We start from the raw sequence: 14,052 nt of genomic DNA on the forward strand, positions 1-14,052 counted from the left end.
ATTAAATACTAGTTAGTTTTAGCCAATAAGGTATTAATTAAAGAATGAACCTGAACATTAACTAAAATAATTATTTTTGAGTTATCTTATAATATATTTTTTCTATAATCCTCCGTAAATTGCGAAAACAACAATAATGAATAGAAAGAAATAAAAAGATTAATATAAATGGGCTTTTAATTCGGTATACAATGCGTCAAATTTGATGTCTGATAAATTATGAACCATACTTTGATAAAATCAATATTAATCTTATAAAATAATTTCTGAAGTTTAGAATCTTTATGAACTAAAAATTATTATATAAACTCAGGGCTTATTATATCACATTGTACTCGCACAATCATTGTCATTGTCGCGATTTTTGTGCTACCGGGTCATTTGTGTATCCTGATGTTCATTTGTTCTTTAAAAACAATTGTCACTATTTCATAGAAGCAACATCACTCCACACTCATATAGGTCCAATCATCAAATCAATATAAACGACATGAATTAGATTAAGTGTTTAACTTAACCTCACTTTGTGGTTCAACACTATATTCACATTCCATAGGAGGGAATTCATGGTTTAATAATGAATATATAATGAACTAATGATCACTTGTTATTACATATATGAACCTAGTTCATTCGATCTCCAATCACATATATAGATTGGAATGTTATCATTGTTAATCTTCTCAAATTACAAAAAAAAAAATTACACTTAGCTCCTTGATGTTTCTTTAGTCTTTGAATGTATCTGAAATTTTGATTTAAGTTCAACACTTTAAGCACGCTAATGAATATAGAAAATATTTGTTACTGTAGTATTTAATATTGATGACATGTTTCTTGTTTTCTTTACGAGAATATTTAGGCTTACAAATCAAATTTTGCATTATTTTTACTTTGTTTTATTTTACAAAAGAGAATACAATTAGTTGAACTAATTTGCCTTTTCAATTTACCTCGTTGTGTTCTATATTAGATAAGGAGAAAAACTAATACAAATTTCCTAACCTAATGAAGGTGTGCATATTGATGCTTGAGGTACAATTCAACAAATAAAATATGAGAAAATTATAATCCCTAAATAAATTAGACGCAATATTACAAAATCTATGATACTTTTTTTATCTTTAGCAAATATAATTTTATATCACAAAATATAGCAGATTGAAATATATTAGAAAATGAAGCTTTTTCTAGATGATTTTATTTACGGGCTAAATTTGGTTCCAACAGTTTTCCTGATCTTTCATTAGTATCAATATTTTCATTTAAATATTCGATTGATCAATTCTTCATCAAAACTTTAATTTTTCATCAAAAAAATTATTCTTGTTCCTCTCTTTCCATATATAGTAGTGTATATGTTTTTGGTCAATACTAGTTTATAGACTTCAAAAATTGTGCTTCTTTCTTCACTTGACATGTCTTGAGAAGATGCAACGAAAAAATAAATTATAATCACAATTTTTTGTCTTGCACTTAACACATAAACGTTAAACGTTATCAATATATATCATCATTGTCTAACCAACCCATTCTTAGCATTGAAGATTTTCTTCTTGATTTTTGGGTGAATTAGGTATGAATACTAATATTCAGATTATCATCTACTAATTTTTTTTTCTATTTTTAGAATATCAAATTGAAAATCCTACTTATTTAGGTGCCTACCATTTATGAAATTTTTCATTTTTCTCCTTTTTCCAGAATGAAGCTTTTAGTTTTTGCTTTCTTCAAGGTTTTCAACTAACCAGTAACAATGAAGCTATTGGTGCTATGTTTTAATAATTGATGTATGATTATAAACATGTTTTGTTACTGCTGAACAAATAGTTGGATTGTATATCTGAACAATAATTTTTCTTGCTAAATTTTTTCTTATATTTTCTTTGGTCTTTTAAATCTTATCCTGAGAAGTGTTTTGAATTCCATACAATAATTGTAATTCCTTGTGTAGATAGAAATTCAATCATATTGACTTCAACGTAATATTAAATCTATTTCCAGTTTTAATTAAATTTTGACTTTTTTACTAAAAGAACACACAAGTGAATGTAAGGGAAAAAATGTGATGTTCAACATTTTGTTTCTTGATTTTTCTATAAAGGTGCAAATTCTATCTATTAATTAACTTCCTTTTCTATTTTTGCTAGACGAGATTTTGTGTCGTGAACTTGAGGAATTCAGTCCAAACAAAACAGTTCGGTCAAATGAGAGTCAAATTGTAAGGGATCGTTTTATAACTGGTTAGAGTTATGTAGATTTCAGCAGGGGACTTAATTATCTACAAAAAGAAAAATTTAGTTGAGATAGAAAATTAAAATATAAACGCAGAAGCTAAATTTGATATATCTACATAAAATTCATAAAACTGAGATATACTAATATCGGAAAGAAATAACATAAGAAAAAACTAATATAACATTGATTAATGGGGACGAAACTTTAATAGTTTGTGATTAATTTAATAATTTTATCTTTAATTTATAAACATTTTTGAGTTAATCTTTTTTACCTCAAATTCTCACAAACATAGCAAAGTATAAGTTGCATACGGGAAATCATTTTATTCAAAAAGAATTAATGAGGAGAGAAAATTATAACCAAAAAAGCCTTGTTGAAGTGATGAGAGAGAAAAGTGGCAGAGAAAATGAGTTTCACATTAAGAGCCTGTTTGGTATTACTGTTAAAAAATATTTTATTTCAGAAAGACTTTTTTAAAAATTGACAAATTCATTTGAAAAGTGTTTTTGATAAGTAATTTTTGTTTGGTTAATTTTCTTTACAAAATGCTTTTGAGAGTCAGATTACGAAAAAGACAAGTATCAATGTACTTTTAATATTAAGATTATATTCTAATATTTTTAAACATCTAGTATAGAAACTTTAATTACATTTTTAATTTAATTATTTGAAATGCACATATTCAAATTTTCAATCAATATTGTACATATTGTTAATTTTTTTTAAAATAAGAATCTTTTTGTTGTTGATTACCTATTTCTTGGATTCAATCTTAGCTATTATCCTTTTTTTTTTTTACGGAGAAGGGTCATATTTATCCCTATGCTCTTAGAAAAGGGTCATATTCGCCCTTCGTCATTCTTTTTTGATAAATTTACCCTTGTCATCCAACTTTAAGGTCATATTTACCCTTTATCCGTTAAATCTCCATGTTTTCACATAAAATTATTTTTATATTGGGCCTATGTGGATTTTATTTTTATATAATCAAATCTAAATATTATTAAAAAATCATTTAACTTGCTTCATACATTAAACCCAATCCACTAATCAAAATAAAATCCAACTTTATCTTCTGTAAATTTCTTTATGCACATCTCTATTGAAACAAATGTAAAAAAACTATGTAGAATCTGCTCTTTCACATTAAACAACACTCAGCTTTAGAACTAATATAGATTTTAGCATTCAATTTGATATTTTTGTTAAGTAAATAAAAGCCAAGTTTTATCGCTAATTTTGACGAATAAATTGATTAATCTACATTTTATTAAAAAAAATAAGTAAAATTTAAAAAACATCTGACATGTGTTCTGTTTTCTCGATTATTTCAGAGGTGAAAAATGTGAAGTGAGCTTCAACAATGAAGATGAGTGATTTAAGTTGGTTTTTGGTAGTTATCAATGGTGAAAACTTCGATGGTTCAGTATGGTATTTTGATTTTTCGATTACAATTACATTAAACCATCTGTCCCACATAAATATAAAGCCCAAACCACGATAGTTAAAGACTTGTTCCTGGGTCCATTAGTGGATGGGGTTTAATTCAATATGGGTGAGTTTAAATGAATTTAATAATATTTTGATTTAATTAGATAAAAATAAAATCCACACATGCACAACATAATAATTTTATGTGAAAACATGGAGATTTAACTGATAGAGGGTAAATATAGCTTTAAAGTTGGATGACAAGGGTAAATATATCAACAAAGTATGACGAAGGACAAATATGACTCTTTTCCTTTTTTTATAATACTCTAAAGTTTTAAGAATTCAAGTTAAAATAGAATAATACATCAATTAAAAAAAAATTGTTATCTATTACTTTTTTGGGAGGGTCAAAATCTTTACTTATTACTTTTCTAATTTTTAATCCTACGAAAATATTGTCATTACTTTTATTTATAAATAATATAGGCATATATAAAGACGTAAAGTAAAGTAAAAAATGTTATTCAACAAAAACATTAAAAAAAAAAACTAAAAAATGACTAATTTGTTCTCTAAATTCCAAACAAGCAAATAGATAAAGAGAAAGAAAAAAAAAATAAGTAAAACATAAAGGGAAAATAAAGATTGAAAAAAAAGAATAAGTAAAACATTAAAAAAAGGAGTTTTAGATTGAATTCTTTGTTCAACAGTACTTACTTGTACACTTTGAAAAATAAGCGAAAATTTATATTTTTTATTTATTTTATCCTTATTACTATTATGTTTCTTTATTTATCTAGCACATTTTTAAAGCATTTTATTTAATAAAATTAAAAATAATGAATCTTTAATTTATTGTTTCTTAAATAATATAGTTAGATAGCGGAGTAATATATAATACTATATAGTTAGATAGCGGAGTAATATATATACTAAATTTTTAGAATAGAATCGAAGCATTTGGCGAAAAAAAAGAAAAAGCATGTGTATAGCGGTGTTCATATGGAAAGCGCATCCGTTGTATCCCTTCCTTCTCTTCCTCAACAGAGATGAATACCACAATCGGTAAGGTATCTTCTTCTTCTTCTATACATATTGTTTTATGAATTTTAGTGTTTATGATTCGTTTGTTAATGTTATCATCAAGTCCAACGAAACCATTGTCATGGTGGGAAGATAGTGATATACTTGGTGGGAGGGATGAAGTTGCTGGTGGGACTTGGTTGGCTTGTACTCGCACTGGAAGACTTGCTTTTCTTACTAATGTTCGAGAAATCCATTCAAATTCACATACCAAAAGTAGGGGAGACCTTCCTCTTCGATTCTTAAAGGTCATCAATTTTTGTTCATTCTCATGCCTGGGCATTTTAATTTATCTATTAAAACGCCTAATTAACTTCTGATTTTGATATGCAGAGTGTGAAGAGCCCTCGTGATTTTTCAGAGCAACTATTGATAGAAGCAGGTGAATATAATGGGTTTAATTTGATAGTAGCTGATCTTTGTTCAATGACTATGCTTTATATAACTAACCGACCGAAACACACCGGTATGTCCGTCACTGAGGTTTCACCCGGTATTCATGTTTTATCAAATGCATCACTAGACTCTCCATGGCCTAAGGTAACAAATTCCTCATTGATCTTCTTCTTGAAGGCTATTTTTATACTTTTAACTGCATCCTGGGACTTCTAATGCATACCTCCAATGGTGATTTTAATATGAATGAACTCATCATGGCATTTGTTTGTATGACCATGAACATTGAGTTCATGTTTATCCCAGTGAAGCTATATATCCTGCCCTGCCCAGCAGTATTATAATTTCTAGTTATGTTCCCAACTCCACACTTGAGTAATTCTATTCACAATTCTGGATGCATGTTTTGCTCCAACTTTATGTTCTAAAATATGTATGAACCCCACATCATTATCCTTTATAAATTTATTCATTTCCCATGCTTATTGAAGCCCCTCACATTCCATGTGATGAGCTTATTGAAGTCTCATAGGCTCTGAAGATCTGGGAGGAAGCACGAGTACATGCAAAAAACAGAGATAGATGGAGAATTATCCCTTCTGCCATATGGTGGTCAACCTGGAAATAGAGGAATTCTAGGTGTTTTGAGAGCATAGAGAATAGTGTGCAGAAGGTTAAAATAAAATGCATTGTGTTGTTATATTTTTGGTGTAATCAGGTATATTCAATTGTAACTGTCTCTATAGTTGAACTTGAAAAAAGTAAATATGTACTGCAAATTTTACTGCTCTGAACCTAAATTAAGTCTAAAACATCAACTATAGAGACAATATCATTTGAGTATACGTGGTTACACCAAAAACATAACAACATAATGCAGTCCATATGTATATAAGGTTTCAGTACATGGGTTGTACTGGCTGTGATATAATACAAAGTTACTGAGTTACAAAAAAAATACTTTAGGCAAAGGAGGTGCACTACCTCCAGGGCCTCTCATAATAAGACCCAATCCTGTTGTGCATCAGGATGTCCCTGTCCTCCTAATGCTAGCTTGGGTGACAAGACCTCAAAACTATTACCGTGGAATTGGTATCAGGTTTAGAGGTTGATGTACCCTTTGTTGCTGATCTCCTCTTAGTAATATGCCATTCATCCACCAACCTAGCTTCACCAGAAGGAATATGACTAGACCCTGTCTCACCATGCAAAGGATCTTCCGTTGAAACTTGTCACTCCTGCCTAAATTTCAGAGGACCTTGCTTATAGGAAATTAACGTTCTCTTGGTTTTTTGGACAACCCCCTGATGAGTGGGGTTTTCTTCCCTCCACTATGAAGAACATTCTGGTTAGTCTCTTGTGCCTGTTGCTTCTGTTCCCTTCTCAGCTTGCCTTGGTCTATCTCCGGCACAGCCATCACCTAGCTGACAACACGTGCCACAGTACATAGGTTTCCAAGCATATCGATTCACTTGATCAAACTTCCTACCATTAGGATAAGTACTACCACAGTTTGAGGGAGAGGTCTTGTAATGTCCATTTCCACCAAAACTCTAGCATAAGAGATCCTTTCAAGCTGTGTGCTACATTCATCAGTCATAAAGAGGGGTTCCCAGTCCCTACTAGTTCTACTACTGAGGGATTCCGCACTCCAACAATTGTTAGGGAGATTGGGGAACTTCATCCGCAAGGGAATAGTCTTCAGAACTTCAGTAGCAAAGTCAAAATTAGAAGTCCACGTTTTGATAACAATAAGCTAGCATTGGGCATTTGAGGTCCAGCACATAAGATTTCATTTCTATCTTCGAAATAAGTGCATTTGAGGACAAAATACCCATCATCATGATAGTGTATCTTAGGTTTGGCAGTAAAAGACCATTTACTAGCAATGAACCTTTCCAGACTTGCAATGGTCGGTGAAGCTCCTATCTCATAGACTATAAGAGCAGTCTTCCACTTCTGAGTCTCTTTATCAATTTCAACTTTCGGAAGCTCCACAATCTTCTGTGTCTATCCTGGATTTTAGGAGCTATGAAAGTCAAGTGTTCTACCTTTCTCAGCTAGCTTATTTCCCTTAAACAGGTTAGACCAAGCTTTTGTCCCTTGAACCCCCAATTACAATGGCCTCAACAGGTGCCTACACACCCAGGTAATTTGGCCAGCCTCATGGATGTGGTTTACATCTGTTGTACTTCCTTTCCCTTTACCTTTGCTTCCACATTCAACCCTAGCAAGCCCAGATTCAGTTACTGTTCCATTGTCTGGAACAGATGTAGACACTGAGGAAGTGTTTTGCAGTCACTGCATGTGGTACACTCTATCCTTGTGGAACAAGGGAAAGGTTTCCAATAGTAGTATAAGGAGGAGTAGAGGTTTCACTAGTCCGCCTAAGAAGTGCTGGCCATGCCTCTGAGGCTCCATCATTGGTGCTCCGAGGTGGTGATAACACTCTTTTGGCTAGATCCGACTGTTCACTGTTGCGCTTCCATAACCAGTGACATGACACTCAAGAGGAACGAGTTTTTTCAGTCGGAGAAGCCTAAAAATATGCCTTTGCTTTCCTTTCTCGGCCCACTCCACCCAAGCCGGCTAGCTGGTGCACTATAGTAGCACATTGACCTGTATAGGTAAGAGAGAGGACAGAAAAAAGTTAGCTTTTCCTTCCATGAAGTAATTTAGATGGTCAATAACAGCAGTGTCAGCTACTAGTAGTTAATTTGAAAGCTTGAATAATTTCATCCGCATAGAAGAGGCCGAAACTGGAGGGATTTTTTTGTTGATCTTAAAGGGCTCCCAAGTGTGGTGATCAACTGCAAGATTAATATGGCCTGAGAGCATTTCCATGTATAAAATAAATAAATACGGGGATAAAGGATCTCCTTGACTAATCCCTCTAGTTGGTGAAAAACCAGGAGCACATTCTCCGTTAATGAGAATTTGAGTTGCGACTGTAGAGATACAACTCATATCAAGATTTACAAGATCAGATAGAAAATCAAAATTGAGAAGGGTTGGCTTAATTGCCATTTGGAGGTCAATTTTTAGGAAGTCTTGGATCGTTTGGCCTTGGAAGTTCTAAACTCTAAAGTGATTCAAAACTTCTTGAAGTATAATAGCATTATTGGACGCTCTTCGATTTTGAAGCAAGCAGATTGGGATGGATGGATGAGGTTTGGCATATGAGGTTTAATATGATTTGCGATAATTTTGGGATTAGCTTGTATGTCATATTGCATAAACTAATTGGTCTTTATTGAGCCATGGAAGATAGGCTTTGAACCTTAGGAATAAGACAAAGGAAGGTTTCATTTATTAGTTCAGATATCTGCTTAGTGGGAAAATGTTGTTGCAAAAATTGATGATTGACGTCTTAAGTTGGAGCCAGAATTTTTGGCAGAAAACTGAATGTAATCCATCCGGCCCTGGAGATTTAAAAGGCTTAAAAGATTTAAGAGCAGTATTAATTTCCATTTCAGTTAGAGGAGAGTCTAACATCATTAAGGAGTATACCACACTGGGAAGGAGAGTAGTATCGTGGAGATGAATCATGATCAGTAGTATATAGGTTATCATAGTAATTAAGCATACCCTTTATAATCACGCTTAATTAGTCAAACCAAAATATTCTTTAAGAGGCAAAAAGAACATGCAACATTCCTGAATTTAAATTGTTGGATAATTATGTTGTGGAGCGTTGAGATACATAGGTTCACCACAAATTGATGGACAAGATTGATGGAAAAAGAGCATCAAGTTATTTTAGCAACATGCAATTCTGGTAAAAAGAGATTCACTACCTAGATTAAGGAACAGCTTTATCAATTTATAAATAAGAAGCTCTCCCTGAGATCGTCGTGTTAAATAGTTTTTAGGACCTCCCTTATGGTATGATAAAACTCAACAAACTTATATAGAATAAACTTAAAAGTTCTAAGAGCAATAATTCAGTTCAATAGAGACAAGCATTACAATTTCAAGTATGCACATGAACATGAGCATAGTAACAACAATTCATATGGAAAATATTATTGTCTTCCCACACTTAATGCTCAATTCCAAAGCTTCCTAACGTTGATGGCAGACTATTAACAGAGCAGGAAAGATAGTGTTGCAAAAGTTGGTAATGGTTTATATCTATAACTGCTCTACAAATGGTTGTTTTGGATATATTAATGCAAGTAAAAGGCTTGTTCCAAGACCAAAAGGGATAAAGGAAAAGAAGTGAAAACACAGATCCATACCCCTAGCTTTTTCGAAGGACATCAGACTTATGTAAAATCCTAAATTGTCCTGTACTTGTTGGTTGGCATGGTCTAACTTGTAACATAAGAGAAATTGAATAGTCTGCATTCGGATTGTTTCTCTAACTTGCAACTCAGCTTTTATGTTATAATAATGAAAGCGTTTAACCTAATGCTTTTGGCTTCTATTAGTTCACAAGTGGTTTTGCTTGCTGTCTTGTGGAGCAGATTTTGTTTTGCTGGCTTGTCTGAGTTTCCCCCAAGCCAGTTTATCTTTTAGGTTTCATTGGATTCTCTCTTATGCTGTTGTGTCCACTCTTCTCTTTTCTGATAGGTGCCTACATTTTTATTTTTATTTTTATTTGGAGAATCCTAACAGTGTATTCAGCAGCATTAAGGAATGTTGGACACCATATTTACAATTCAGATCAGCTAAAAAGCTTGTCCTTTTTCAAGTACAAGGCTTCTAGAAAGTCTAGCAATGATCAAGTATTCTCTACATATTTTTCTTTTAACACCGGAAGTACAAATACTGTTTACATTCATCTTAATTCTCTGAATAGATCTGCTATTGTCTTCAAAACACCTTGTGTTTCTCTCTTTACACAGCCCACCATAAACAAGCCTATAATAAATTCCACCTGTCTTCTACCTTTCCCTTCCATATTGCTCCAGCCCTTCACGACTTCAATTGTGAACTCTGGCATGACCCAATGCAGTCCATGCTCAAGAAAATCTGCCAGACTGATCATTCTCTTGCAGTGTAACATCAAATGACTATTATTCTGATCATTCTCCCGACATAGGAAGCGTCTTGAGCTTAAATGAGTTCCCCTTCTTTGCAAAAGAAGTGCCTAAGATTATTAAGAGCGCCTTTGCCTCCATATACTAACAATCTTTTTTGCAGTCTCAACGGCTGGAGTGCAGTTTCAAGCAATTATTGGATGAATATGGCGAATCAGAAATTCCAATAGGGCAGGCAGCTGAAAGAATAATGAGAGACGTGGCTAAAGAAGATAGTAACCTGCCAGGCATCTATTCCCCCGAGTGTGAGTACCAGTTGAGCTCCATATTTGTTGACACTGAAATGTCCATGGTATTACTATTACCTCCTCTCTTAATCTTTTTTCAACTTAAAGAAGCAGTGACGTATTTGCCTATTCTTGATTTAAAAAATAAAAAAACCTTAACGGCCGATGTATAGGGACGTTTTTGCACAAGAAGCACTTCTTCACTGGCAGTGAGAAGTTCTGGTGACGCAACCTTTTATGAAGTGTATCTTGAGAAGGATATATGGAAGGAGCAGCAGATAACCTTTGTAATTGAGAAAATGATAGATGGTGTTGTTTCTACGTCCTAAAGCGTTCTTAGAACATGAACTACCAAGATGCAGACAAGTCAATGTTTGTGATCTTTCCCATGGACAAAGCACAGAATTATCTTGCTGTCTTAATCTCTGCATAATCAAATACTATTTTAGTTATCCTGTTGTTGAATTTCATTTTATTGCTCCAGGACCTCCTTGCAGTGGTTCTGCTTATTAAGAGGTACCATATATATTAGTGTGTATCTAAATCTTAGTTGCTGGCATTAGAATAAGCTGTGTTGTATATAATATAAATGCAGGCACTGATACTGATTTATGAAAATCATATATAAAGAATGGTCATAACTCATAACTTCCATTGCTGTGACAGTGATGACTTCTGACTTCTTTTTTATTATTACTCTGATTATCTCTTCATCCAATTTGCAGGTTCAACTAGCTAGTTATGGTGATTTCTTCATTTAGTAGTTAGTTATTATAGTTACTACATCTTGTATTTGAGGACCATTTTCTTTTATAAATTCCAGAAAATCCCCAAAAATATTGTTGTATTCGATTTCTGCAAACTGATATCCAAATCTTAGTTGAGATCATAACAATTGGTATTAGAGCTCAGACAAGTTTTGCAACCTGTGTGGTAAGGATGGCCGAAGGTACTAAGTGATGACAAAATAGCTCGACATGAGAATTGTTGACAGATCTGTTGACCTCACAACTTGAGGTATGAATTTCAAATAATTCAACAAAGAATTAATCAGTAGATTTCACTAAATTATGTATGCTGGATGATGTAGTTGAACAGTTCAATAAACATGGACAATTGATGAGTTACACAATTTCAAAAAATATTGAAATTATATGACAAGTAAAAAGGAACGAGAAAGTATGCATTAGCTATTTCAACAATATATTTTTATTTTCCTTGTCCCTTTAATTCACTTGCAAAAAGATTAGGAAGGTAAATAATTACCCGTAAAGTTAAAGTATTAAAGTGAGTTTTGCTGCCAAATTCAGAGGAGATATTATGCATTTTCCTTTTCTTTTTTAAGAGTTAAACAATATGATTTTCGATAAACATTTTAATATATATATATTAATCATGTTGATATGGAAAAGGTTATAATTTATTGTTTTTTATTTTATAATTTTTAAATATTTAAAATTTTATTTTAAAATATCAAATTAATATAATCTAATTTAATTTTAAAAATTAGTTAAATCGATTCTCAAAAACAATATATAACAATTAAAAAGAAATGGAGGAAGCAAAATGAACAGAGAGTAGAATCTACAAAGAGATCTTCACAACTAAGCCCAAACTGGGGGTGATCATGATATGGTATGGTACAATATTTGAAAGTTTCAATATTGTAATTTTGATATTCGATTTCTGAAATGTTATATCATTATCATACTAATTTAATTCGATATGATTCGGTATATTGAAGTTTGGGTTTTATATTTTACGGTATGATAAATCGGTAATCATAATTTGTTCAACTTCGTCAAATATATATTTGTATAATAGTGTGTTATGACTTCACAATAAAAAAAAAGTCTCAATTATATCATACTAACACATTACACGTGTAGAAATATATATACAAAATAAAGTACAAATAACTCATTTTGTTAGTCAATTACAATTCAAATATATTTCAATCAAAAAAGAATAGTCAAAAAGTATAGCTTCTAAACATTTAATTTATACTAATACTCGATTGCATATTTGTTAGTATTTTAATAATGTATATGTTATTTATGTAACTATATGGTATATTATATCTAAATATCAAATACCGTATCGAATATAAAAATTAAAAAAAATTAAAATATATATCATATACCACACCACCATTATATCAAAACTATAATATTAAATTTTTTGATATAATATATATGATATTTCAATATATACTATACCAAGTCTATCCCTAGCCCAAACTCTTTTTTCATTATTCTTTATCTGTTTTGTAATTAAAAAATATTGAAAACACAGATTTATAACAAGGATCATAAGGCTTAATAATTGACATGACTATTAATGATAGCTAAATTATTTTTTGATGGTAAACTTTTGTTATGATCGAAATAATTAGGTGTAATGTGAAAATTAGCAAAGTAAACCTCGAAAGACTACGAGTAAGAAGACAAACAAGAAATATATCAAAAGACACAAAGATTTAACGTGATTCGATCAAGTGACCTTCATCCACAAAGGATATGAGCAATCCACTTTATCAATATGAGATTACAAAATATAGAGAGAAATAACCTCAACCAATTGACTCTGTATACAAGGAGGTTCACAAATTCTCTTCGGTAACCAATACTCTCAAAACTCTTAAGACTACATTGTGAATGTTGATTAAGTTAGAAGAAACAAATATGGGTCGGCATTCGATTCTCCGATTTGGTTTAATCAAATTTCAGTTCGGTTCTTTGGTATTCGATTTTAGAAAAGTGTGCACCATATTTCAAATCAAACTAGACCGATTCGGTTCAATTTTTCTACTTCGATTCGATTTAGTCTGGTGTTTTTAAATCAGTTTTTAGTGTAAATAAACTTAAAGAGAGAATATGATAAAGTAACAATTGTTGTTCACTTCACACTTCAAACCTCATATTAACAACTAACGGTCTAACAATAAAAGGTAAGAATATTAATTTGTTGTTCACACATTCAAAGTAACAACATAAAATGATAAAATCATAAAATAGAAAGTAGGAACACCGAATTGTGGCTCAAACTTGAATTGAATTGAGTTTTGTTTAGATTAGACTTTAGGTCTATAGGGTTTACTATTTTGTTATTTAAATTTTTGCTATTTAAGTTTAGGCTCTAAATATAAAAATTGAAATGAGTAAGTAAAGTTAAAAATTAAGTAATATAATAAATATTTTAGAATTTATTTAATAAAACTTCGGTTCTTCGGTGCACCGTAGTTTCAGGATCCTTACACTGAACTTCAAATTGAAGAATCGTAGTTTCGAAAAAGAGCCGATATCAAACTGAAACACCGAAGATATCCTAATTTTTCAATTTGGTTCGGACTTTCAATTTTTCAATATTTATGCGTTTTCCTAACTAGGAACAAATCTATATTTACAGAGCCCTATATATTAAAATTATATATTTTATAATCATTTTCTATGAATATTTTTGTATTCTACCTTTAAAGAAAGCATAATATGTTATTTTCCAAAATATTTCTCTCTTTCTTACTAATTTATTTTATGTTGCGTGTAAATTTTTAAATTACTATTCTATTTGTTTCGTAAAATTTTGAGATAATATCTCAAATGATCATTTAATTATGATTTTTTCTC

At 31.4% G+C, this 14,052-nt stretch overlaps 1 protein-coding gene across 1 annotated transcript; it reads left to right on the top strand.

Annotated features, from left to right (window-relative positions):
• The first annotated feature begins 4,613 nt into the window (after positions 1–4,613).
• On the top strand, positions 4,614–11,080 carry LOC107008994 (transport and Golgi organization 2 homolog). The gene is made up of 5 exons (XM_015208230.2): positions 4,614–4,740; positions 4,823–5,006; positions 5,092–5,298; positions 10,303–10,491; positions 10,600–11,080. The coding sequence occupies exons 1-5, from the start codon at positions 4,658–4,660 to the stop codon at positions 10,753–10,755; spliced, it is 819 nt and encodes a 272-aa protein (XP_015063716.1). The 5' UTR covers positions 4,614–4,657; the 3' UTR covers positions 10,756–11,080.
• The last annotated feature ends 2,972 nt before the right edge of the window (positions 11,081–14,052 follow it).

This window comes from Solanum pennellii, chromosome 2, assembly GCF_001406875.1.
Source record: "Solanum pennellii chromosome 2, SPENNV200".
Lineage (NCBI taxonomy): Eukaryota > Viridiplantae > Streptophyta > Magnoliopsida > Solanales > Solanaceae > Solanum > Solanum pennellii.